Genomic DNA, 26,344 nt, shown 5'->3' with positions numbered 1-26,344 from the left:
CAGCGGAGGGACTAAAAGGAGATTACAGTTTCAACTGCCTAGTATATGTAGTGGTGTACATAAAAGGGTGAATAAATGGGGGTTTCTGCTGGTGTGTGTATGCATGCACATTTATGAGTTGGTGCCCATGCATGTATGGAGGTTAGAGGTTAGTGTACCAAGTGTTTTCCTCTACTGTTTTCTATCTACCTTATTTTTTGAGTTAGGGACTCCGACTAAACTTGGAAGTCTGTTGCTTCAGTTAGACTGGCTGGCCAGCAAGCCCCTGGGATCTCTGTCCCTGAGCACTGGAGATATAGAGGTGTAGCCCAAGGGTTCTTAATTCCATTTACGTACTGAGCCATCTCTCCCCAGTCCTCTGACAGGTTATATAGATGGCATCCCTCTACATATGGATGACAGCTAACACACACAGAGGACAGGTGGCAGTGCAACCTGACCAAGTCAGTTTCCAGGATTCTCTATGGCCACGCTATAGACATCTACAGATGTGCCAGCTGCTGTTCCTCTGGGTCTGCCCCACCTTTTGTAGGGTTGGTGCTTTGCACTAGACTACACTGCCAGAAGCAGACCTTTATCTTACCATATTGGCCCAAAGGGCTCTCGAGAGCTGGGAGTGGAATTTCTGGTTAGGAAGGATGCAGTCTGGGGCAAAGAAGGAGGCATCTGGATGACCATCCTGAAAGAGACAAACACACTTCCACCAGGTCCTGTGGGGTCAGAGAGAGCCATAGGCCATGTGATCCTTGGGAATGACTACAAAATGCCCTCTTCTCTTTGGGAACATGCCAGGGACATAAAGGAATTCCCACAGATAAATAGCTTTGGGTGATCTCAAGCTGTACCTTCTCTGGCCTCCACATTCCCCATGCTTTATTTAAAGAGTGCTCTGTTTGGGCACATTTGTATAATGCCTAACTTATGCTGTAAGTGAAGCAAGCTAGCTTCTCAGTTCTCTCCAGGGAGTCTTGGGTAGTGTATTGGTTAATATTGACATCAACCTGACAGAGAGTGAATGAATTGGGGGTTGGTAGGCCCACACTGAATGGACTGGGGGTACTGGACTGCACAGGGAGGGAAGGCTAGCTGAGGACCAGCGTTCCTGGGGCTCTGCTTCCAGACAGTAGGGACAGTAGACACCATGTGACCCACTGCCTCATGCTCCTGACCATGCTGTCCCTGCCAGGATATACTGTGTTCCTTCTTAAACTAAAAGGATGGCCAAAATAAGTGCTTTCCTTCCCCAAGTTGCTTTTGTCAGGTATTTTTTATCACAAATGGAGAAAACTAGCCAGGGTGGGGTGGGGGTGGGGATAGGGGTAGGGACACTTCCTTCCTAATCCTCAGCCTTCACAAAATGCACACCAAGCAGGCCCGATCAGAGCTGACATAAGGCCAGCAGGTCACCTGCGTCCAGCTCTTTTCTCTGCAGAATCTAGATATACCACTCTGTTCTCCTTCCTGCTTTCCCCCAAGTTGTCTGAGGTCTTGGGATAGAGGCCTTACCTGCTCTGCCCACAGAGCTCTTTCACACTGAGAGGAAGTGGCAGGCAGAGTGCCAAGCCGTGGGAACACAGTACATGAACTCTTTATAGCCATGGGGCTTCATGTGAGAGAGACCATGTGTGGCAGCAAGTCACTAATGTAGACTTGGATACCCTGTGAGTCTTGTCCATCTTTTATGTTCTTTCTGATTTTAGGAAGATACAACACATCTCTATAGTTCTGTTCTGGGGGGCTCACAGCATCCCAAAGACAGTTGTGGCCATCTTATGTGTGGGATGCATAATGCCTGGGTTCAGCTGTTAAACAGCACTGTGCCTGCTAGCATAGCATCTGCAGAGTTCTCTGTGTCCTTCCCATCCCCATGAATTCCTGCCTTGATGGTTCTCTTGCTGGGTGCCCATTTAGCAGTTGCTCCTCCAGAGCCTAAGGTGGGGGAGCATACCTCCAGGATGGGGAGCCTGGCGTTGAGGAAAAGGGGCTGCAATACCACAGTAAAGTCCTCCCGGGTATCGTAGCGGCCCGACTCAACCAGCTGGAGCATGCTACTCTGGGAACACACACACAAACAGGAGCCTTTAGCACAGGGGAGGGTAAGGACAGGTGGCACACAACATATCTGTCCCCATCCCCTCAGACAAGGGAGCTGACTTAGCCTGAAATAAATGTTTTTGAGAGCAGTTCCCACTCCAGAGTTTGGGAATGAATGTACTGTTTTAGTTGGCTGTTTGTTTAAACCTGCCATCTCTACAGGGCTGACAGAAAGTCCCACAAACAATCAAAATCCAGAGAATACACTCCAGAGCATGCCAGGCTAATCCTAGCCTGTAATCTTTTTCTTGTGGTCTGTTTGTGGGGACTTGGGTGAGAATGGGGGCCAGGGAAATGAGGAGAAGTTAGCCTCCAGTGCGGCTTCATGGGGCACCCAAGCCTCCTGGCTAACAATGAGATTTAGCACTCCCTCCCAAAGGTGCCTCAGCCACACCAATGTCACCTGGATGCTTCTGGGGTTTTCTAATCAAGGACATGGGGACCCTCAGTCAGGTGGGGGCAGAGGGAGGAGCCCAGGATGGCTGATAGCTTGCTTTATATCCTTCATGCCTCTCCTGGCTAGCGGGGGCTCTCACAGGAAGAGCAGGAGAAGAGGACACGGGCTCTCTTCTACCTTACCTGGTAGGACTTGGTGAAGGCCTCCAACCTGGCCAGCTCTGGGGAATTCTCTCCGGGGGTCAGAACACAGTTGCAGAGAACACTGTAGGGGGGGGGGTCAGGTAGGGAAGATTCATAGCTGAAGCACAGTTCAGGGACTGCTTCTGGCTACCCAGAGCTGGGTGGGGTAGCAAGGTTCACTCAAGCCTTGGATAGGGAGCACAAATGTCTGGGGTTCTAAGGCACCTGTGCTCAGTCCTAGAGAAAGTGACAGGGTTGGGGGATCTGCAGTTTGAATAAGTCTACTTTAACAAGTACTAGAATTGGGCTTGAAAGGCTAGGCCTGTCCCATTCTGTCAAAGTAAGTGAATTCAGGCAACGAGAATGCAATGTTTAATTAAAAAATAAAATAGCAACACATCCTGGTATTGAAGCAGACACACCAGGACTCTGATACTCACATGCTGATATACCTCCTCTAATGCTATTCCAATGTCTTTCCTCTGATTATGAGTTAGCTTTATTCATATACACTTAGCATTAAGAGCAAAGTTAAGGATGGAGGTCACATTCCAATAAGTTCATGGTAAGTTTATAATACTGTCCATTAACATTCATTTTCTAGGCTGGGGAGAGGGCTCAGTGGTTAAAGTACTTGCTGTGCAAGTGGGAGTACCAGAGTTTGGATTCCCAGAATCCCCAGAAATGCCGGGTGGGTGAAGCAGCCCACCTGTAATTATATCCTAGGAAATGGAAACAGGAGACTCACAGAGCAAACTGGCCAGTGAGACTAACCATATCAGTGAGCTCTTGTGACTGCAACAACCTGCCTCATTGAATGGAATAACAGTCAAGGATGGGTCCTGGCATCAGCTTCAGGCCTTCATGGAACACACAAACATGTGCATGTGCACCCACACACAGGTGTGCTTCCCCCATACAAACATGCATACACATATGTGTACTACACCCTCAAAAAATAGAAAGAGAAAAAAATCATTTGCTGTACTTACCTACTAAATATTGCATCATATTAGCCCACACAGTGTAGTGAGCTGACTTGTTTCTCTTTTGGGGTGGGGGACTTTTCCTGAGGTATTTCTTGGGGCTTTCAGAGTTATTTGAGAGCATGGGATTACATATTGCCAGGCCAGGAAAAGACTGAATTCTGAGTATGCTTTCTTGAGTGCACATGGCTTTTGTACCATTATTAAGGTCAGAATCCTAAATCAAGGTCATCTGTATTTCTAATGCCTTCCAGATGGTGCCTGGGGCACAGTAAATTCCGTACTATTTATTTATTATACATACAGTGTTCAACCTGCATGTATGCCTGCATGCCAGAAGAGGGCACCAGATCTCACTATAGATGGTTGTGAGTCACCATGTGGTTGCTGGGAATTGAACTCAGTACCTCTGGAAGAACAGCCAGTGCTCTTAACCTCTCAGCCCACTCTCCAGCCCCTGTGAGATTTGCTAAGTCAATAGGTTCATGGAAGGGGAGTCACACTGCACACCTACCACCCAGTTATAGAAGTGCGAACAGTCGTCCTTTCCCTTCCCCCAACTCCCCTCTTCCAGACAAGGTGCCTGGGTTGGGTGTTCTGGGTCTTGTTTTCCATTCTAGTTTAGTCACACAGAAATACCATTCTGGGTTGCCCTTTTCAGTTCAGGCTACTAAGTTTCTCCAATAGTAACCCCAATGGTTCTTAGTATCATAGAAGTTCCTGCCTGGCAGGGACAGATCAAAGCTCTTAACCTCCCAGAAGAGGATGATGCTAGTACAAGTCCTTGCTTATGGACATGGAAGGATTAAGCTGCTGAGACTCTGGGGAGTCACTGCTGAATGGGCAGGCCAGACCAAGGCTTAGGAGATCTCTTGGATGGGATGATCAGTGCTTGCCTACCTGGCCTGATGTACTGGGCACTTGTCAGGATTCTTCAGGAACACTTGCCGAATGATACTGGGGTTCATGAAGTCCACGAGGTTGACCAGGGCTCTGGGTACCTAAAGAGAAGACAGCAGGTGAGACAAGGCTCCCAGGGTTTGGATAGAGGCTTCCTTCAGACTTTGAGCTCATCCCTTGAGTGTAAGAGATTGAGTCCACACCATACTACTTCATGGAGTGCTGCAGGCTATGCATGACACAAGTATACCAGCAGGTGAAGTGTGCCTTGCACAGCTACAATATAGATAATGCCTCCAGGATGGGTCAGTAAATACTAAGAGCTCAGCTCTCTCCAGCCATTATTCAGTGAGCCAAAACATGGTGTGGTAGGCAACTTGTTTGCAGACATGGGGACTCAGTTACCCCGCAGGGCATCTGAGGGTTAGAACATTGTTTCCATGGCATAGCAGAGGCAGCTTGTTGCTGCCCACAAGGTATCAGGGGGGTGCAAGAAGCAAGGCTGGGTATATATAGAGGCTTACTCAAGACACACTCCGTGTTCAAAATGCAATGCCAAGCCTGGGCACTGGTCAGCTGCTAACACCAAGGAATGTCCTGGAGAGAGATGTTGGTACACGGTGCCTTCCTTTCTTGATACCTGAGAACTCTGGGGATCCTTCCAAATAGAATGGAAGGACTTGGGAATAAGACTGGAGCTTCTGGACAGAGACAGAGCCTATTTTCCTGGCTAACTCCATCCTTTATCTCCTCTCCCGACTGTACCTCCACCATATTAGAACTGTAACCAAGTTACAGAAGCCCTTACCCACCTCCCTATGCAGGATGTCCAAGGCATTGCGGAGATGGTCAAGAAAGTTGGCTGCAGAGTACCGATTCTGGACAGAGAAAAAGAATGGGAAGGAGGGTTGGTTCCAGCGAGAAGACAGAGGGTTAGGCATGGGTTTCCCTACTGGGTCCAGCCCCAAGGACTTGTTACCCTCTTACCACCATCTGTGACTATATGAGTATGTTAGAATCTGAGCTAAATGCCTGATGACTCATTGTTGTCAGGGACAAGCTGGTTAGAAGATTGGAACCATTGGCCAGAGTGGGAAATGAAGAATGATTTCCCAAAATGCTTGAGGGTTTCTTTCAAAAGTTGTAAAAGCAGCAACCACCATGCATGTGCTAACCGACCCCTCACCACTTGGGAGTGTCTGAGTTATATGTACACATACACAATGAGGTTGGAGTTTAATGCCCCCAGGGGTGAGTTGTAGGTACTTCAATATCCAAATGCCTAATGGTCAGGGTCAGGGTCAGGATCAGGCCCAGACCCTATCCAATTACCGAATCCGTGCAGAAGTCACACAAGTCACTGGCCCCGATCATGACTGTGATGACCTTCCAGTCTTGGAGGAAGTTCACTCTCTACATTAGGAGGGAGGAAAATGTTCATAATTTCCGACAAACCGTCACAGCTCTAGGAAATCCAGTCAGCCCCTTGTGACCTCTTTGTCCACTTGAAATAACACAATCAGAACCTTGCAGTTGATGGCATTTTAAAGACTTTATTTATAGAACAGAATCTTAGCAACAGGAGGGACCTTCAAGGTCACTGTGACTAGCTGCCACCTTTTCCCCACGGATATGACATACTCTAGAAGATCTCAGACAAGGGGGCTTTCCCCTCCTATGCTTGGATGCTTCTAGCAAAAGGGCACTCACAGCTTTTGATGGCAGAGCTTTCCATTTGGGGAAGCTCCAGTGGGCTAGACAACTAACATTATCAGCAAACATCAGTCTGACTCACCTGGTCATTCTTCATCTTCTGAACCAGAATCTGGACTTGGCTTGCAAGGTTCCTGGGGAGAGAAAGCCAATCCTCTGTTGAAGAGAAATGTCCATATTTGTCCTCTTACCCTATAGAGCGTACATGCTACAGGCTTTCACAACACTATGAGCTGCCAGTAGAAGCCCGAGCGATGGAGTTGTAGCATGATGGTGTCCTTGGGTAGGATAGTGAATTGTATGTCATAGGCTACTGCTATTCTAGAGCTCAGTAAACAGGTGTTGGAGGCATGCCCACCAAATAGAGGTGTGGGCTAGAACAATGGATGGGCCAAGGCTGTGGGGAGCAGGAGCTTTGGGTTTCTGGGGTCTTTAGAAGAATTAATACCTCCTTGAGAAACCATCCCAGGAGGCTAGGCAGCTCTGCCTCAGCAGCTCCCCTCCCCCATCTCCAGTCTGTTTTTTGTTAGGTCCATTCCAAGACTAGGGAGACAAAGAGAGGCTCCCTCATGTTGGAGATCTTGACTTCCATGGAGTAGGCCTTCCCCGATCATATAGGGTATGTACCACCCATGAGCCTCTGGGGAGAGAGGATTTCTCTAACAGCATTATGTCAGAGTGAGCTTCAAAAATTGACAGTATTGGTCAGTGAGTCCAACTCTTAGATGTCAATGTGTGCAAAAAAGCCTGACCAAGGAGCTGGGTGGCATGACTCCTCCTCATATCCAAGGCCTCTCTGGACTCCATGTGTTAACTTTGGTTATAAGGGACAGGAAAGAGCGCCCTCAAAATCATTGTTTCATGTAGATTGGTGAAGTGCCCCTTTGTAGTTCTCTATGGGGACCTCTAAGGGATTGACTGCATGCCTCTCTTCCCCTCTCTGCAACCTCCCCAAATGTCATACTCAGCTTTCGCCCTAGGAACAGCCTGGTTAAGGAATGCATTTGTAGAATTGACGTCACCGATGCCTACTGCATAGCCTGTGAGGTTTCCATTAAATTCCCGTAGAATGTCTGGAAGAGGAAAGGTAGATTCTAGGCACAGAACTCAAGACAGAAGACTAGGGTTCTTTAGTACTACGGGTTCTAGATGTTCACCACGGGCTGTACCATCATTCTTGTGCAACTCTGAAAACAGGGTTGCACATACACCTGACAGAAACTAGGGCCTCTCGGCTGAAATGACGTGATAAAAAGTAAGGTAAGGCTGGAAGTTTCTCACAGAAGTACTTTTCTCTGCCCAATTTACAATGCAGTGAAGGGCCCAAATAGATTTGTCTCGGCATTTTTGGGGTCAAGTTGAAAAGGCTCAAGGCCCAGGGCATTTGGTGGTTTGCATAGAAAGAGCAGGGATTGAACCCAGGTCTACAGGCTCCATGTCCAATGCCCATTTCACCCCCTGAGGCTGACTACTGGGGTCTCTTCTCCCTCTTCAGGGCTAGTCCCTAAGGATGTGCTATTTTCTTGAGCAGTCAATCCTACTTGAGCCCTTGATATTTATTTACTTACTGGGCAAGGTGGTCACATTCTCTAGGGACTCATCTCCACCAGCACTGTAGGGCGTGGGCAAGGCAGGGAAGGAGAAAATCCAAGTCAGTATTAAAATTTTACCAAAGAGTAATCCTCAACTGTTCTTAGAATTTGAGGGATTCACAAGTAGACTGTTTCCCCCTTAGTCTAGAATTTGAAGGTAAAAGACTTTCCCTCTTTACCCTCTTTGGGTGGAGAGCGCTTAGCTGAGGACCCTATGTGCCCAGCATGGACTGCACTATAGGCCATAGCTCTTTCTCCTGTCCCAAGCTCAGGAGTTAGTTGTGGACATCTCCATGTGACAGAGTAGAAAGCTGAGGTGCTGAAAAGTTAGTGGCTAAGGGTAACTAAGAGCCAGCTTGAGCTGGAAACCTTGAGAACACAGATATGCCTTGTCTGCCCAGTATCAGGTAGATTCCAATGGAAGATTCCGAGGCTGGGAGATTGCTGCCTTCCAGTGCCCCATCTCATTTTATCTGGCCTAACCTCAAAGTACACTGCATGAGAGGTCATTTCCTTCCACAGGCTTAAAGGAGTATTTATTTCTATCAAAATCTAGCCAGGCGTGGTGGCAGGCACACTCCTTTAATCCGAGCCTTCCAGAGGCAGGGGCAGGCAGATGTTTGAGTTTGGGAGGCCAACCTGGTCCACAAAGCAAGTTCCAGGGCAGCCAGGATTGTTACAGAGAAACCCTGCCTCAAAAAACAAAAATTCTAGATGTTCATATATTTGATATTTACTGTTTGCTTTTCCTCTGTGCCCTTTTACTCAGTTCCAGCATGCCAATTCAGGCCAGGGGAGTTTGAGAATACACACTTAGCCGCTAACCCTCTCATAGCAACTTTTCAAGGATGGCCATAAGTCAAAGTCACTAAGCTCTGCCCTCACCATAGCTCCCCCATGGCCCATCAGGTGCCTGGGCCTGGGCTAATGGTTGGGCTTTTGTCAACACTAAATTCTTTTCTAGCTCCATATGAAAGTGTTGCTTCTGAATCCTTCCTTCTCTGAGCTGAAGTTACTAAATTGGAGCATTTGGAAGGAAATCAGAAATCTATATACTGTCCCATCTGTTGTCTTCTGCATATTTCCCTCAATAAACAGGAAAACATATATAACCACATACACATATCATGTACCTTCTACTTTCGTTTCTTAAAGGCAACATGGTACTTAAAAAACGGAGGTGGTGGCAGAGCAAGAGCAACAAGTATTCCCTGTGCCATTTTAGAATGGAATGTCCAAGAGGAGAAAAGACAAGTACACAAATAAACACAGACAAGTCAAAATATTTGAGTCACCATGTTGGTCAGAACTACAAAAACATGGAAGGAAACACTCATGTCAAACGTGGTCCACATCAGACTCTTCAGGAAATGTAATCTATGATACATAAACTCAGTGACTAGACTTCCTTCATCACTCAGTGTGCAGAAAAGTACAGGAGATGCTTAGTAATGTGTGTTGAAAATGTCAGAAATGTGATATTAAAGTCCTAATAAAAACAAAACCAAGATGCATTTTGCTTTGGTTCAATAAGTTTTATTTTGGTCCTTAGAATAATCCTAAACAAGTCAATGTATTTCTACTAAAGAAAATGCTATATTCTAAAGAAAGCTTTCAGACTGACTCACTGATAAGCTAGCTGACAATGACACCCATAGGTGCACAATCTCATCGGCCAAGGGACCTTGGAAACCTCTATAGGTCCTGTTTACAACCACCCACCCCCAAAGAATCCTGGGGCCCTTTCTTCCCTGCCTACACAAGGTCCAATTTTCCTACTGTTTCCTTGAACAGAAAGGTCCAGGATGCTTTCTTAATCTCCTGCAATCATATCATTGCCTAGTATTTCCAGTATAGTGGGCTCCAGAATATCATTTTTCTCTGATCAGTCTACTTCACAGACATTTCCCAGGGGTTAACAGATATTTTAAGGAAAGAATATTCTAGGATTAAGAAAAACCCTGAATCAAACATAAAACATAGAGGTCTTAAATGCAGCTCTTCTCAGAGCCTTTACTATGCTCATGCTCAGGGAGGAAATAATAGGTAATGTTTTACCTCCAATACAGAGAACTCCCCTTTTGGAGAGTTAACATTCCATGGAATGATCCTGAGAAACACTTGTCTGGTAGTCTATCACTGTCACTTAGACCATAACCTGCAACTTCCATCCTTAACACAGGTGCCCTTGGGGGAAGATATTTGGGACATTTAAGACAAAAAACAGGGTTTTTTTTTTTTTTTTTTTTTTTTTTTTTTTTACTTAAAATGACAATAGTCATTAGCCATGGGTCATTAGAATTAGAACTTGAAGTTCAGGTATTTCATTCCTAGGAAAGAACAGAGTGACTGGATGCATACATCTGTGCAGGAAGTCTCTGCGGGAGTCTCATGCATCTGGATGGGGAGCTATGCCAGCCACTCCTGTTCCCAGGGTAGTCCTCTGTGTGCTTTCCCTCACACAGTGATGATGTCACTGCCTCCTTTAGCTGAGATGGAGATTGCTGCAGTTGCTGCAATCCAGGCCTCTTCAGGATCACCCCCTTTTCTCTCCCCTCATAGCTTCACAACAACTGGGAAGAGTGCTGAGTGAGGAGATTGTTTTGTTACAGGTAGCCCACTAGAGACCACTAACCTGGCCGAAGACATGTGGCAATGTGGGGGCTCTGAGCCGAAAGCCTGTTACCTAGTTCTGAGAGTGGAGATCACACTCATGCTGAGGGTGAATTGGGACTTCTGGGTGGGTGGCTACCAGCTCTGGGATCCAGCCTCTTACCTTGGGAAACAGGTCTCTCTGGGGCTTTCCATGGTTCTGGACACTTCATCCCATTCCCTATCCCTCGCTTAGGAAGGACCTTGGAAATGAATGCACCCCCAAAAAGAAGTACTTTGCTTCTGAGCAGCCAACTGCTCATTAATGCTCTGCCCCCTTGTGGCAGACTTCACTTTCCCAGCTAAGCCCTTAAAGGCTCACTACTTTGAAACAAGCAAAACCTTGAACTTTATTAGGAAAGAAATGATGTAACACAACCGACACTCAATTGCTCACCTGACCCCCGAGACTTAGAGCCTCTCTCCATCTCTGTCTGGGCGCCCTTTCTCACCCCCTCACTTGTACAATGGCACGCTAGGCATTACTTTCTCTGGGAAAGCCTTCCATCCTTTTCGGCAGGGCTAGTTTCTCTCTCCTTTCCCACCCTGTGGCATTCAGGAAGTTTTATTTCTAAAGAACACTACCAGGTAACTATGCAGTTGACACCCAGACCCCTCAGACACAGGCGTTGCTCAGGGATGCCCACTGATTGCAACTTGCATCCATTATTTCCTCTGAAAGTGAGGATTAGGTCTTGACAGTCTTCTGTGTAGGTGCAGACATATATACGGAGAGGTATGACTACAAAACGACACAAATACATACATGAAGGGAAGGCAAACACAGTAGCACCAACGTACTGACACAGACATGGAAAGTGGCAGGTGGAGACTCAAGGACTTGGTGTTTTTCAGGCACATTTCATGTTGGATTTGCGAACTCAGGAGTTTGGTAAGAACCTTGGTTTACTTTTTCTGCATAATTTAAAGATAAAAGGATAATTAACAGCAAAATTATATTCTCCATTCACTCAATGTTCATAGTTTGCAGAAAGATATAGCTATTCCTCTGAAAGCCCCTTCTAGACCTGGCCCTTGCTTTTTGAGATTTGTGCATTTATAGGAGCTAAGCCCATATCCCAGCCAGTGTGCACAGGCAATTCCAACAGCTGGGAGGTAGAGACAGGAGGGATAAAAGCCCTTACATAAAATAGTTCAAGCCCAATCCAGATTCCCTGAGACCCTTGCAACAAAAGAAAACAAATCCACAAAACCAAGAAGATAACAAAACAACAAGCAGGCTAAACTCTGGAGAAGAGGAAGTCAAAGATTAACATCACCTATATGAAAGTCCTCGATATTGTGTGTTGACATCGGAGAGATCACCTTCTGGGGAGCTAATTCCATTGCCAGCCTTTGAGAAGATCAAATTCCACAAGAAAGCCAGTAAGTTGGAGAGAAAGGAGAGCTGTGAGAACAAGGGTTCTAGAGGCATGGCCTCCAGTGTACTCATGAAAGCAAGAATGATACAAAGGCCGGGAGTGAAGGGACCCAGTCTGCAACCCTCCTTCCCAGGTATACCTTCTTTCACCATGGCATTGCCTTTCCACAGGAGAGGTTTGGGGCCCAATTGGGATCATAACTGCAAAGACTGCAAACCTCGCAAGTGCTTTACAAATGGGAGTGATGTTGATAATATTACCAGTAAATACCACTCAGATCTTTAAGGACGTGGACAAAGTATTTAGGGTGTAGCCACGGTGATGGGAAGATTTCCAATAAAAACCCCTCATTTGTCTTTTTTCCCTTTAAAACCTCCAGGAAGGCATTTCTAAAGCCCTAGCTGTGCTGCCAGAAGGTGGTGTCCTGGGATGGCAGGGCAGCCCAGCCCAGACAGTGAGGGGCAGAGCCTTACCCGCCACTGAAGGATAGAGCTGCCTTCTGTGTGGACGCAGAGGAAACAGATGGGGGAGGGCCTGGGCTGTTCAAAAGGGAGGGGGAATAGCACCCACACAGGCATCGGTAGGAGAAGTTTGAGTCAAAATGACATATTTTTGCATATGTCAAAAAGTGGTGTTGGGTGTTCAAAACCTCTGCCAACTGAGAATAGTCAGTTCATTCCTGAAAAAGATTTTTTTCCCCCTGCACACCTACTTGATAAAGCAGTTGTAAAAATAAAACTGTTGCCATTCTCCAGGATAGATAGAGCCAGGGCAGAAGGGCAAGAGATTATAGAAGATGGGAGTGCAGGCTTTAGAGTTAGGAGGGCACGGACTTGGGATGGCCCCACCACGCCCACTGCCTACTCTCACCCCCACCATGCCACTCCACTCCCATCCCAGGGCTCAAAAGTTCTTACGGTCAGAGAGCCTCCCAGAGCTGCCACAACTTGGATGTCCGCAGGTCTCAGGGCATGCACTGAAAAATGAGTGGGCAAGCTGGAGCTACAGGAACAGTCTAGGGCTTTTGCTTCATGCCAACACTCAAAACATGACTCCATGTGTGCTTAGACCATGTAGTGCTGGGGACCCCAAACTGTGCTGGCAGACATTTCATACAAGGGCTTCCTCACAAGAGACAAACAGTTCTTAGGCTTTCATCTGGCCAGAAGATCAAGAAACAGATGAAAGGGATCCTGCAAGGCACCGCGTAGGAATGGAGGACAAGATGAGGCAGGATCCACTTTAGTGCCCAACCAGACAGACACTGGTCCATGTATAGCCTGTTTAGAACTGGGTTCTAGATTTCCTTAAGAATCTAAGAAATAGTCATGCCAGACCTTCCCCTACCCTCAGTTGCTTTCTGAAGAGCCCAGAGAACTTTCTGCAGGCAGAGCTTAAGGACACATTTCCACAGAGATTCCCATTTAATGGGACTGCCTGGCATCATCTACCTCTGGACTTTAGCGCCCTGCAGGGTTGGGCTAACCAAAGGCAAGCTCTTGTGTATTCTGTGTGTCCCTGCTTAGATCATGAACGCAGGATGGGAAATAGCTCCTGGCCCAGAATGCATTGGGGCTTGCCAGGCATGATACTGTCAAAGGCCAGAGCTGGGCAGAGAGCCCCTAGGGCTAGCAAACAAGCACTGGTCAGAAATGCCTTGAGTGGTTGCCATGAGAAGCCTTAGAGACTGCTTGCTCATGGGTATGCGAGCCTTTGTGCAGGGGTCTTGGATCCTGGTGGTCACAGCAGCTTACCTGAGGTTGGTGGTGAGGCAGAAGGGGCTTTGTCCTTGCATAATGTCCAGGTTCCATAACCCTAATGAAAAGAGCCAATCCCAGACTCTCAGGGTTAAGGGGGCAGTGACCAGAAAAGTAGGATGACATCAGGCTCACTCAGCAGGCTTGAAAAGCTCAGAGCCTGGGTCCTGTACCTGGAGGGGCCTCCAGGGGCAATGGAAGATGCCACCCTAGATGATTCTGAATATCAGCCAAGCTGGAATCTGTTCATCTAACTCTACCTTCTTTTTCATCTAGGGCAAGACTCAGGGCCATCAAAAATTACCCCCCCCTTCTTCCACCATGAGAGGAGTGATTAGCTTATTATGTTTTGGTGGGCTGCAGTTTGATTGGAATGGAGTTTATTCTGCTTTCCACCCTGCTGGAAGGTGTGGGTGGAGAGATGATTTCACAAAAGGGTACAAACCATCTTGTGCTTTCTGTCAGGAGTTCTCACCCATCTTCCCACCAGCAGGGGCTGCCCACCCCATTGCCTGGTGAGCCAAGGGAAGACTTAGGTAGATACCTGGTTGCTGTTCTTGTAGGTGCTCAGAAATGGTAAGGTCTGTGAAGAGAGGAGTGAAGAATGGCAGGTTCACACCAGCTTCATCATGCCCTATCCCAGTCTTCCCAGGCCACAATTAACACTTAGACCCTTCCAGAAAGGCTTCTCTACAACCTGAACTCAGCCCCAAGACTCAGATTGAACCCCTAAGTAGCTACCAGGAATGCCTATGTACTCTTTCCTATGCTCAGTCTATCAGCTACGCGTGTTGGGTCTCATTCTCTACCCAGCCCTTCCCAACAGGCTAGGCTGCCTTGCCACCCAACACTCACTTTACCCTATAGCAGCCCAGAGTCTTTCCTGCTTGAGCAAGAAAAAGCAGATCCCTCCACTTCTAACTCCCTTCCCATGCAAGCCCTGGTCCAATAGTTCCCAGTGAGAAGCCAGAGATCCTTTTGAGGGACCCAGAGGAATTCATAGGGCTGAGAGACTAAGGCTACAAAACTCCAAGAATCTGACAATTTGTGAGTGGTTCTATTCTGCTTTCCCCAATGATTAAGATCTGTGTTTCTAGCTCCAGTTTCCATTTTAACTCCCCATCCTTCTCTATTCTCTCTCCTGTCTATATAGTCAGAGGGTGTTGCCTGGATGACCTAATATACCTGGTTCGGACACATGATAGGCATCTTGTTTTCAAAATCATATTGTCTTGTCTTGTGGCCAACAGGTTCCAGCTAAACAAAGAAGCAAGAAGATGGGGAACAGGGCAGACTGGTCAAGATGTGGGGGTAGGGCAGAAAGAGGGGAGATGCAGGCAACTGGACTGGGAGGGAGGATTCTTATACCACAGTTCTTACCATGTTCCTCCAGAGGGCAATGGCTGAGCGGGCATGAGTCTTGCCACTAAAGTGGAAACAGTCAGGGGCAAAGAAGGAGTTGTCGGGTAAGCCCTCCTAGGCATCAAGCAGAAAGGGAGGAGCAGTTGTAGATGGCAAAAATGCATCTGTGAACCCTCTGGGGGTTCCCCTCATTCTTAATGCATCATTTCTTTACCGGGGTCCGTGGCACGGCTACATTTTCAAAGAATGGCTGGAGAACCACAGTGAAATCATCCCTGGTGTCGTATCGCCCACTTTTGATTAGCTGTTCAGTTCCTTTCTGCAGGAGGAGACAAGAGGCAGGGGTTGGAATAGCTAGAGACACACTTAAACCAGTCTCACGTCTTAACATCTACTTCCAACCAACACTTGAATTCCTTCCTAAGGGAGGAGGAGATGGGACAATGGGGTCTGGTTAAGTGTGTTCTGGGACTTCACTCTGTAGCTTCAAAGAAGCCACACTGTGGCCCCGAGCATCCTTGAATGTGCTTGTAGTCATCACCCATTCAGTGGACAAGATACTTAGCATCAATTAAATCTTGCTGGTACAGACCTCCCAGCGCACAGGGCAGCAGCAGAACCTGCTGTGGCTTACCTGATACTGCCTGTTCCTTTCAACCAGGGCAACAAATTCTGCTGAGTTATCCTCAAACTTCAGGACACAAGGACACAGGTTCCTGCCAGCAAAACCAAAGAGATACCCCCAGCTTGAGGTCATCATCTCAAATGAGTGATGCAAAAGCTCTGGCCTGAGCTTCTATATACTTCTTTTAAGTTGAAGGCATCAGGGATCTAAGCCTGGGTCAAGGAAGCCACAGGATGTCTATGAACTTGCTCTTGGAAACAAGAGCTTCCTCCTGATGTCTGGAGGAGTGATTTTCTGGAGCTGAGTCACCCGATGGTTGTGCAAGGATGTATGGAGACATACACCCCCCCCCAAACGGCAATACTGACAGCAATAGCAGTAATTGCTAGTACACATTACAAGTTATCGGCACCAAGCACCATGTATTAATATGTTTAAATCTCTTAGCCATTACAGAAATTATTATTGACCTCATTTTACAGGTGAGAAATCTGAAGCTGGCACAGCTTGTCATACTAGATATTTCATTAAATAAGGAAGACGATCACGAGTTTGAATCCAGCCTGGGCAGCTTAACAAAATACTACTCTTAACACAGAAAATGAGATGGGGGTTGGAGATGTGGCACAGGTAGGAGGGTGCCTGTCTAGCACGCATAAAACTTTGGATTCTGTCCCTAACATCCCAAAACTGGGTGTAGTGGTAGCTGACGACTATAATCCTAGCACTCTGGGAAGTAGAGGCAGGAGAATCAGAAGTTTAAGGCCATTCTCAGCAATAGAGAAAGTTTGAAGCCAGTTCAAGATATGCAAGACGCTGTCCAAAAATAAGTAAAATAATAAAAGTAAAAAGGGCTAAAGATATAGTTCAGTGGTGATCGACTTCCCTAGTACAACCATAGTTTGTGAAGGGGGTGGGGGAGAGGAGATGACCAAGGCTCAGTGGTTAAGTGACTTTCTCAAGGTCACACAGCCGTAGATTCGATTGCAGTAGGGACTTTGAACTCAGTCTCTGAATTAAACTGTTTCTGCTAGTCTGCAGTTCTGTCTGGTAAATCTGAACTCATAGATGTAGCCACAGAGGAAGCCTGGTCATTGAGATAGAACAGCAGAGAGGTGGAGAGTGTGATCACAAGAGAAGGAAGCTCTTGATTTCCTCAATACCGGGCATTCTCATCTTCAAACGGACTTGACAAATGCCTACTCCGAACTTTTGAGTTTTATTGGCCTGCAAGTCTTTGCGATGACCAGTAGCTGGGTGGCTGGGGAGAGGGAGCGCTTCTTGGGAATCTGCTCTGAAGTGAAAGCATATACATACTAAATCCCCTGCCATGTCCCAGTGACTGGAGAAAGTGGGAGCTAGCAGATGAGTCAGCAGCTGAAAATAGCTTGCCTGACACCAGCTGTGTTAATAGGCACTTGTCACTGGCAGGCAGCCCGATTTTTCTCCACAGTCCCCTGAAGCCTTCTCTAGGGAACCTGTGCTGTCTGTGCACATTCCTGGAGGGAAGGGTTGGCAGAGTTCTCCAGGGATCAGTGTACCCCCCTAATTTCTAAGAACAAGGCTGGCCCTTGTGAATTATTCACTTATTCAGCAAACAGCCCCTGAGCCCCTCCTCTGTGCTGGCAGTGACTCAGTGCTCACAGGCTGTGGGGGATACTCACCACATGGTGGTGACTAATGACCACGTGGTATGCTCAGGGACTTGGTGGGGGCTTGCACAGAACTAGAGGGCAGGGGAGGAAGGTTTGCACAGCCCCCATGGCTGGGGCAAATGGTACAGAGGAGGCCTTTCAGGGCATAATCTGTGGGAAGTGGTCATGTTTCGGTTCAAAGAGCAGCTCCCTTCCAAAGGTGCAAGAGGGAGGCCATCTTTGGTTGGTTCTGGAGGCTGAGGCCAGCCTCTCAAGGGCATCATTCTGAGAAGACTGTCCTCTTGACCCTGCTGACCCTGATCTCTTTTCTTTCTCTTCTAAGGAGTGACAGTAGCCCTGTGTTTGTCCCAGCTGGAGTGCACACATACCCGAAACACTGTTCTGGGGACAGGCCTCTGGGAAGCGGTTACTCTGCTCTGGATGTGCTGGAAATTGGTTTGAGCAGTGGGCTGAGTGTTCCAAGTCTCACCCATGACCTGAGTGCTCCCCAAGTATCACCATGGCCTGAATCCATTTCTAACATCCTCATCTCCCTTACTTGATGGAGGGGGGGTCCTGTGGTTGCCATGGCAATGAAAACAGGAAGAGATGCCCCTTAGGGAGATTGTTGAGGCCTATCCTGATGTTTTTTAAACCTTGATATGTCCTCCATCAGGTTAAAATGTGGGGCGGTCTGAAAATCCCTACATTCTGCCCTGGGGTTTCCTAAAGAACCTGCTAAGGCCCACAACCCTTCCAGGAACACAAAAGTTTCTAGCAGACCTGAGGATCAACCGTGGGCAGCTGACTTGAGTTTCTTTGTACAGTTCCCTCAGGCCGATGATCTGAATCACTTCCACCATGTTCACAAAGGCCCGGGGAACCTGTAGAAACACAGAATCTGTCACCAAGACGACTCGGTGACACAGCATCAGCATTTCACATGGGGGCTGGAGCTCAGATCATGTGACTTCTTCCCGACCCCACCCATACTTTCATCTCTGCTCTCCAAGGATGCCAGAGCATGCAGACTCTGGCCAAGGTGGTCTTAGAACGAAGCCAGAGCTGCATCTAGGCCTCTCAGGCCACAGATGAGGTCTATGGCAGAGCTACTCAGCCCATCTGGTCTAAGTCCATACCTCTGCATGGAGGATGTCCAGGGCCTTCTTGATGTTGTCTGTGAAGTTTTGGGGAGAATAGTGAACCTGCAGGCAGAGAAAGAGTCTCCTGAGGCCCACGAGTCACCCATCTCCACCCTATAAGCAGGATTGTTTCCCATCTTGGCTTTTCCTTTTTCTGTATTTCAGAGTTGGCAATATTGAAACACACAGTTTGTCTTTGGTGGCCCTAGCTACAATGCCTGAACTCATGGCTGTCAGGGAAGAGTCCTTTCTTTTGCCTAGAGCCAGAGAAAACTCAAATTGACTTTGTATTGACTAGAGGTAAAGCCTTGGCTATGTGAAATCACCTCTCTGAATGCCTTTGAAATGGGGGTGTTGGAGCAGATGATGACCTCAAGCACTGTAGTGTAAATTGTCTCTGTTTCTACCATCTGTCCTATACTTGTGCGGCCACAGAGTCTGGGCTGAGCCTCATGCGCCCAGCATCAATCACATCTGAGCAACTGCTTCAAGGATGCAGTGGGGGAAAACAAAACATAAATACACTTTGATTTTTATATCTGGTTTTAGAATAGTGTGTGTGTGGGGGTAGATGTATACAGTAGACATCCATATATATATGTATATACAGGCCAGAGGCTGGCATCAGGTATCTATCTCAGTGACTCTCCATGCCTCAATGTTTGGGACAGGGTCATGCACTGACTCTGAGGCTTTACTGTTCAGCTAGACTGGTTGAGTATCAAGCTGCAGGAATACCTCTGTCTCTCTCTGGGGTTACAGGTGTGCCCTGACATAGCACTCTGGGGTTATAGGTATGCACAGACACAAGCACACTGGAGTTACAGGTGTGCACTGACACAGCTGGCTTCTGTGGGTGCTAGAGGTTTATCCTTAGGCCTTCATGCTGGCATAGTGACATTTACCTAGCTGGGCCATCTCCCAAGCTCCATTTTCAGAGCACGGGAGTGGAACCCCTTTCTGAAGAAAATCTATCTGAGGACCTCATTTTACAACGGGGTAAAGCTGTGTCCCTCAGGAAGATGCGAGGGGTACCCAGGCCCCAAAACCTTACCTGTCCCTAGAAGCCTGTCAGTTTTCCTGGGGTCCTTTAAATCTCAGCTTTAAATTTTCTAGCCCTTGGTGACTCTGATGCCAGGAAAGTGCGCTGTAAGATGCTGGCGGCAGGTTGTCCTCAGGGCATGAGCTCACCCCCTGCTACCTCAGGTCCCTCACTTCCTGCCCAGCACATGTGCCTTGAGTCCCAGCTGGTCTCCTGCATTATGTGCTGAGAGTCTACATGCTGTCCGCACACCAAACCTGCTCTGTGGACTCCTATTTATGTATCATCAGAGCCCCGTGGTGACGTGTCTCATGTTATAAAGAGTTGCTTGTTTCTGGCCCCTGGCTGGGGGGAACACCAAGGACAGAGGTTGTGTTTCTTTGGCCACTGATCACCACTGGCACAGCGTGTGGCACAGGTGTGGGTGTGGGGCTTGAAGGTAGTATGGGCTAAGGGGTCTCCTTCAGAGAGCATTGGGAGTCATGGGTCAGCAGCCTCCATTGTGGGTTTCCCATCAGCTCCAAGAGGTGCAGACCAGAACCTTGCCTCACCACCTCTGTGGGAAATCACTTTCTCTAGGGACAGCACATAGCTGGCAATGGCAAGGCCAGCAAGTGCTGCAGAGAGGAGCCAACCTGTGATAAGCTATGAAAACAAGCGAGAGTTCCCAAGCACAAGGTTATCTTGTTTTCTAGAATGATATGATTAGGCTCCCTCGGTATTCCAGGTGAATGTCCTCTGGGTCTTAGGGTTAATGGAACCTCAGTTGGATCCATGCCAAGCCATGGACAGAGTCCTGACCTAGCTATGCTTGTTCCAAGAGCCAATGGCCAACTTGACGACTCACCAGGTCATTGCAAGAAGCACAGAGGTCATTGCCTCCTATAAACACAGTGATTATCTTCCAGTCCTCCTGAAAGTTTATTGTCTGAAATAAATAGAAAACCAACAGCATCAAGTAGAAAACTCTCAAATGGGCAGTTCCACATGCATCAGAGAGTTCAAAAAAAAAATTTTTTTTTTGGCACAGTAGGACATAGGTCTGTCTCCAACCACCCTAGCAGGAGCTCTATGAGTTTTGTTCTCAGTCTTTAGCATGGCAAAGAAATGGGTGGGAGATAGAGATGGTTGCTCTAGAATCTCTAGAAATCTGGGGTTCTCAATTAGCTTGACAGAAGACAGACCTTCTATTAAGAAGGAATGTTCCTAATTCAGATATTCACATGAGTTAAAGGCACCTGTGAAAAATTCCAGCTGGAGATGGGCATATAACATACACCTTTAATCCCAGTGCTAGGGAGGCAGAGGTAGGCAGATGGATTTCTGAGTTCAAGGCCAACCTGGTCTACACAGAGTTCCAGGAAAGCCAGAGGTACATAGAGAAACCCTGTCTCAAAAGACCAAAATAGAAAAGAAAAAAAAAAAATAGAACATTCCAGATGGTCAGAGCAACATGTGAGATCCAAGAATATGGAGGGAATAGTTTGTCTATTCCCTCTAGATTCTACCCTTCTACAAAAGAAAGTTAGAGAAGTGTTTGGAGTCATAGGGTTGTATAGAAGAGATGTGGGAATATATATATATATATACATATATATATATATTCTACACACCATGGCCCAAAGGTGGTTGTGGCTCTCACAGCCTGTTAACATTGTCTCTGGCTCATATAAGCTTCACTTCTCTGGCTTCTGCTTCCAAATGAGGTGGAAAAAGAATGATGAGAAGGGATGGAGGAGATGAAGGGATGTTTGGTAGACACAGGCACATTCTGAAACTCTCTTGATAATGGATTTTTTGGGGAGTGCATAGCATTACATAAACATAGCTGATCTTAACCCCCCTTTTGTTATTTTACTGACCTGAGGCTACCTCCCAAACAGGTCTGCACTGAGCCTGCACCACTCTTTTACTTGAGAGAATCTTACACTCTTCTGTAGAACCCAGCTCAAACACCTCTAATCTCCCTTTTGAATCCTCCCAAGCAGGGAACCTATCCCTTTTGTGCCCTCCTCTGCTCTATGCATAACTCTCTTTACAAAGCATGACTCAACTGTTTCATAAGCTCGATCCTTCAATGTTGGTCTCCTCTTATAAACTCTTGGAGGATGGGACTGTGTTGTATTGTTCTCACATATCTACAGCCCCAAGTTTGGCTGATAATGTGTGTCTACACTGTACAGCTGGCTAACACTGCGATGGAACTCTATTTGCAAAGGAACAGAGGTACCGGGCTCAGATCTGCTAGAAACTTCTCACCCTACTACTGACTTCTGTGTCTATGGATTCATCCTCCATTCCAGGGAGTCCCACCTTGATGTGCCCGACTTACCTTGTCTGCCTTCATCAAGCTCACCAGCTTTTGGGCCTGGGAAACTAAGTCTCTGTGGGAACACACAGTAAGGAGTTTAATGAGGATCAATGACTAGAAGGGCAATCGAGCAGAGACAGTGGCGATTGGCAATTGACACTGGGGGTGGTGGGGGCAGGACTGAAGCCCCACCCACACAGAACTTCTCCACCCAGGCTCCACTGGGGAGGACTAACTCCTGAGAAGGGAAGACATTTGCACATTTGAGGGGCTGACTCTCAGTGGGTTTATTTTCAGATTAGTGGGTGTATTTAATTAATATATTCTGGTCTCTCAAGCATGGCTTGCTCAAGGCACATATGTCTCACATACATGATTTGCATCATGTGCCACTCAACTTATGCCCATATTAACAGATGCCATGCCCCCCCACAAGGTGATCTCAGTTTAAAATGAATATAGAGCTGTGGATTAGCCCCGTGGCAAAATGCTTGTTTAACATGAACAAGACCATAAATAAGCTCAGTCTCCATACTGTAACAAAAACTGTAACACAGATCAACCTGCTTATGGAAAGTCGTGGGTGCAATGAGATTCAAGCAGCCCCTTGAATAAGAGCCAGATAGCATGGGTTTGAATCCCAGGCATCCTCAAGGCCACCTTTTGATATCTTTACCTTACGAACAGTGAAACAGTGGGCTTGCCTTCTTCATGGAGTTGAGAGACTCAAATAAGGGTAACATAAAGGACTTAGTGCCTAACACAAGGCAAGCTTTCTTAGAATGATATCTATGGTCATTAGCATAGTCAGCATCTGCAAAGTTCCTCAGGCACCATGCCTTAACTGCTTAACCTGTCCTAACTACTAACCCAATTGCTCTGCTCTTGGCCCTGGAACACCAGATTATCAGACACCTTGGACGGGGTCTTCGAGTCAGTAACTTAACATGTTTCTCATCAGTGGATATGGCATCATCAGGGCAGCCCCTTTGCCTTTGAACTCGAGTTTGGAATGGGTACTCTGTGGCTTCAGGCTTGGTTTTTAACCACGGATAAAAAAACAAAGGCAATAATCCCTCTGTGTTGTCCGCCTCACAGCGTTCCTGTGTGGAACACAAGGGTGGCAGCCATGAAGGCAGTCTAATGTAGGCACTGCTGTGTATATAAGAAGGGAATTAAGTCTGTAAGACCGAAGGCCAGACCCTTGGGGTCAGCTTGCTGTACTTGTTCAGGCTAGCTATCATCCTTGTGCTATATTTTCAAGTATCATATGGGAACAAGCCCCCTGCCCCTGCTTTTGTCTGCCACCTGGATGTCTTCCCTAAGGCCTAGGGAAAAGTATGGTCACAGATTCAAGGCTGCATGAGCCACACTTTCTGCGGTTACTCATAGGCCTTGACTCTAAATGCCCATTCTTACATGTCTGCCTGATCTAATCGGGTTTAGAGCTGCCTTTCTTCTGGTGCTGCTAGCTGATACATACTGGGGAGGGAAATTCTGTAAATGTTAAAGCCAGCTTTGAAAGGGGAAAGTCACTAGCTTTTTACTCCATCCCCACCAAGGAAAGGAAAGAGTCAGCCTTCAAATTAATTCTAGAATCTATCAGGTTTGGCATGGGTTGTCTTTCCAATAGGGTTTAATGTGAAAGCTACTCAGAGGAGGTTTATAGCTCCAGGAAACCCCTGAGAGCTGGTTCCAGTTAAATCTGGAAGAAAAATTGGGATAAAATAGGAAAGGTCTTTTCACACATTTCCCTATTTGGATGGGGAGTTTGTGTGTTCATTGGCTAGGAACATTCAAGTCTTTGAATACTATGCAAGCAGAGCTGGGGAGGGGGCAGTGCTGATCTGCTAATTTTTAGGGACTATCAGGTCAGCAGCACCATGCCACTAGACATTTCCTCAGGGGAGTCCTGCAGCCCTGCTGAGTAAGTGCCAGGACCACCCTCCTCAGCCACTCCATGCAAGGGTACAGCTCACTAGAGCTTTTGCATCCATGGCTCGTGGAGAGAGGCTTGCACCAGCCTTGCCGCTGTAGAGGACAAGGAAGAATGGCTGGCATTCAGGGCTTTGCCTCTCATGCCAGTAACCCATAGTACAGGAAGCACACAGACTGAGTGCAGAGCCCAGAATGACCCTCTAAGGAAGGCATGGAGTGGAAGACTCAAAAACAACCTGGCATTTGTGGTGCATGCCTTTAATCCCAGCACTGGGGAGGCAGAGGCAGGTGGATCTCTGTGAGTTTGAGGCCAGCCTGGTCTACAAAGCTACACAGAGCTACCCTGTCTCAAAAACAAACAAAAAGACTAAAAAACCATAGCATCAAGCTAATAATGGGGATTCCTCATGAGCCCACTCACAGCCACTGCTTCGAGAGGGAATAAGGTTGAGGGTAGAGGCCAGGTGATATACTTAAGTTTATACAGGGCATCGGAGGAATTTGATTAGTTGCTAGTGTAGGGATGAGTGTACATTGCCAGACTTGTGTGTCTGACCTCAAAGGACATTCCTGAGAGTGCCCACTTCAGCCTTTTACCCTGACTCTTCACCCTACACTAAAATCCAGGCAAAGGAGAGCTCTCCCAGCCCCCCCCCCCCCCCGGAACTCAGGCTCACTCAGCTTTGGCTCCTGCTACGGCTTGGTTGAAGGATGCTTTGGCAGTGTTTTCTTTCCCCGTGCCAACAGAGAAGCCCTTCAAGGAGGGGTTGAATTCTCGGAGGATGTCTGGAAACACAAAGGACATGTTTATCAATGGCCCCAAAGCAATCTTCCCAAACCCCTTTCCCTTTCTTTTGCTGTTTTGTGACAGGGTCACCTGATATAGCCCAGGCTGTCCTTGAACTGGCGATCTTCCTGCCTAAGCCTCTCGAGTGCTGGGATTACATAGCCAACTGGAGAACAAAACACAGTCCCCACCTTACAGCCCATCATGGGACAGAATGCTGGGTACCTCAGACTACAGCAGGGGTCATCAACCTCTCTGATGCTGCAACCCTTGAATATAGACAGTCTTCTCATGTTGTGGCCCCCAACCATAACATTATTTTCATTGCTACTTCATAACTGTAAATTTCATTACTGTTGCAAATTGTAAGGTAAATACCTGACATGCAGGATGGTCTTAGGTGACCCCTGTGAAGAGTCCTTCAACCCCCATAGGGGTCATGACTCACAGGTTGAGAATGTCTGCTTTACATCAGGCATAGAATATTGTAATTTACACACTGAGGTTTTCCCCCCTCAGGTCCTTGTAAGGGTTTTTATTGTCAAGGGCTGTTGGAAGTATTTTACTGCATCTATTGAGATTGTGTATTTTCTGCCTGTACTAATTTGTATATGTCAATGCATCCTTGTATCTCTGGAATGAAACGAACTTACATATGGTCTCAATGTGTTCTTGAATTTCATTTGCAAGTATTTTGTTGAAAATTTTTGCATCTATAGTTACAAAGGAAATGGGTCCTTTTTATGCTATCCTGTGTTCAGCAGGATTGGTATAGGATGATGCTTGTCATGTAGCTTGAGGTAGGTGGTGTTCTTGTCCCCTTTGTTATATGGAATGGTTAGGACTGCTGTTAGCTCTTCTCCAAAGGTATGGTAGAATTCATTAGTAAATCTGTCCAGTTTGGGGCTTTTCTCCATCAAAATGTTATTTTCTTCATTTTCTTCTCAAAATATTATTTTCAACAATTTTTAAAGATAGTTGTGCTGGATATAGTAATTTTGATTGGCAGTTCTTTACTTTCAGGGCTTGAATGTACAACATATACAATTCCACACTGACATTTATGGTGGCTAATGAGACCTGCTGTCATTCTGCTGGACTTGCCTTTGTAGGTGAGTTGGCATTTCCCCCTTCCAGCTATTAATATTATTTCTTTGCTTTTTAACTTTTGATATACTGTCTATAACACATTATGGTTCATTGGCCAGGTTTATTTTGAATTCTAAATGTCTCATGTCTTTGAGTATTTTTCTCTAGATTTGAGAAATCTTATGCTATAAACGGAATTGGATAATTCTGTGTTACTTTAGTATTTATTTCATCTTCTATGCTATCCATTCTCAGGTTTGACCCCTTGATCACATCCCAGAGTTCTTAGACATTATGGTCATATTCATTTACTTTTTATTGCTATTTGATCAAAGATTTCATCAATCTTATCCCCACTCCCTGATATTTTTCTTCTAAAGGGTTATAGCTATTGGCAATACTTTCCACTATTATTTGATTTCACTGAGATTTTCATTTCTAACATTTCTCTTCCCCCCTAAATCTCATCTTCCTTGCTGACTACATGCTGATTATCAATCAATTCATGGGTTTGTCTTTAGGGTGGCACACACTCTTCCCTGGAGATTGACCGATACCATCAGGGCAGAGTTCTGTCTCCCACACACTGTGTACTGGAGAATTTGCTGGGTTAAACCAAGCAGGGCACTGGGCAGAAGGTCTGTCCTGACCATGCACTGCCCCAGCACCTTTCCACACATCTGTTTCCCCTGAATCATGCAGTGCTACATGTTGCTTCCTCCTATTAGGAATGAAGGTTGAATGGCTAAGTGTGTCAGG

General features: G+C 46.8%; 1 protein-coding gene across 1 annotated transcript in view; it reads right to left on the bottom strand.

Annotated features, from left to right (window-relative positions):
• Plb1 (phospholipase B1) overlaps positions 1-26,344 on the bottom strand; it is a 96,062-nt gene that overhangs the window by 27,514 nt on the left and 42,204 nt on the right. The window contains exons 20-41 of the mRNA XM_051181827.1: positions 24,387-24,495; positions 21,793-21,844; positions 20,308-20,388; positions 18,416-18,481; positions 18,060-18,160; positions 15,652-15,733; positions 15,232-15,336; positions 15,036-15,131; positions 14,841-14,912; positions 14,200-14,238; positions 13,653-13,713; positions 12,816-12,874; positions 11,797-11,870; positions 7,841-7,884; positions 7,237-7,345; positions 6,355-6,406; positions 5,892-5,972; positions 5,372-5,437; positions 4,560-4,660; positions 2,674-2,755; positions 1,949-2,053; positions 584-679 (exon numbers count right to left, since the gene is read on the bottom strand). Coding sequence (XP_051037784.1) covers positions 584-679; positions 1,949-2,053; positions 2,674-2,755; positions 4,560-4,660; positions 5,372-5,437; positions 5,892-5,972; positions 6,355-6,406; positions 7,237-7,345; positions 7,841-7,884; positions 11,797-11,870; positions 12,816-12,874; positions 13,653-13,713; positions 14,200-14,238; positions 14,841-14,912; positions 15,036-15,131; positions 15,232-15,336; positions 15,652-15,733; positions 18,060-18,160; positions 18,416-18,481; positions 20,308-20,388; positions 21,793-21,844; positions 24,387-24,495 — 1,733 coding nt within the window. The remainder of the gene's footprint in view (positions 1-583; positions 680-1,948; positions 2,054-2,673; positions 2,756-4,559; positions 4,661-5,371; positions 5,438-5,891; positions 5,973-6,354; positions 6,407-7,236; positions 7,346-7,840; positions 7,885-11,796; positions 11,871-12,815; positions 12,875-13,652; positions 13,714-14,199; positions 14,239-14,840; positions 14,913-15,035; positions 15,132-15,231; positions 15,337-15,651; positions 15,734-18,059; positions 18,161-18,415; positions 18,482-20,307; positions 20,389-21,792; positions 21,845-24,386; positions 24,496-26,344) is intronic.

Source organism: Phodopus roborovskii, unplaced genomic scaffold (genome assembly GCF_943737965.1).
Source record: "Phodopus roborovskii unplaced genomic scaffold, PHOROB, whole genome shotgun sequence".
Classification (NCBI taxonomy): domain Eukaryota; kingdom Metazoa; phylum Chordata; class Mammalia; order Rodentia; family Cricetidae; genus Phodopus; species Phodopus roborovskii.
This window is presented reverse-complemented; position numbering and strand designations above follow the sequence as displayed.